General features: G+C 31.5%; 1 protein-coding gene across 3 annotated transcripts in view; it reads left to right on the top strand.

The window, feature by feature from the left end:
• LOC119588785 (trichohyalin-like) overlaps positions 1 to 200 on the top strand; it is an 18,086-nt gene that overhangs the window by 10,446 nt on the left and 7,440 nt on the right. For 2 of the 3 annotated variants that reach the window (XM_037937429.1, XM_037937431.1), the window contains exon 4: positions 48 to 149. The exons of the other annotated variant lie outside the window; for it this stretch is intronic. In XM_037937429.1, the coding sequence (XP_037793357.1) occupies positions 48 to 149 (102 nt within the window). The remainder of the gene's footprint in view (positions 1 to 47; positions 150 to 200) is intronic. 3 annotated transcript variants of the gene reach the window in all.

The raw sequence follows: 200 nt of genomic DNA, 5'->3' as shown, positions 1-200 counted from the left end.
GTGCAAGCATCTTTAATTTTCTATATTTTCTCACTTTGTCTTTCCAGGCAGAAAAGAAAATGACTCAAGATGACTTAATGAGAAGAGAGGAAGAGATAATAAAACAGAGGGAAAAGCAAGACAGAGAATTTCTGGAACAGCAACGTATTGTGAGTTTGTCTGTATAAAAAAAAGAAAAGAAAAAAAGTTGTTTAATTGTT

Source organism: Penaeus monodon, chromosome 24 (assembly GCF_015228065.2).
Source record: "Penaeus monodon isolate SGIC_2016 chromosome 24, NSTDA_Pmon_1, whole genome shotgun sequence".
NCBI classification, from domain to species: Eukaryota; Metazoa; Arthropoda; class Malacostraca; order Decapoda; family Penaeidae; genus Penaeus; species Penaeus monodon.
The sequence above is the reverse complement of the archived record's forward strand: the minus strand, read 5'-3'. Positions and strand labels throughout refer to the sequence as shown.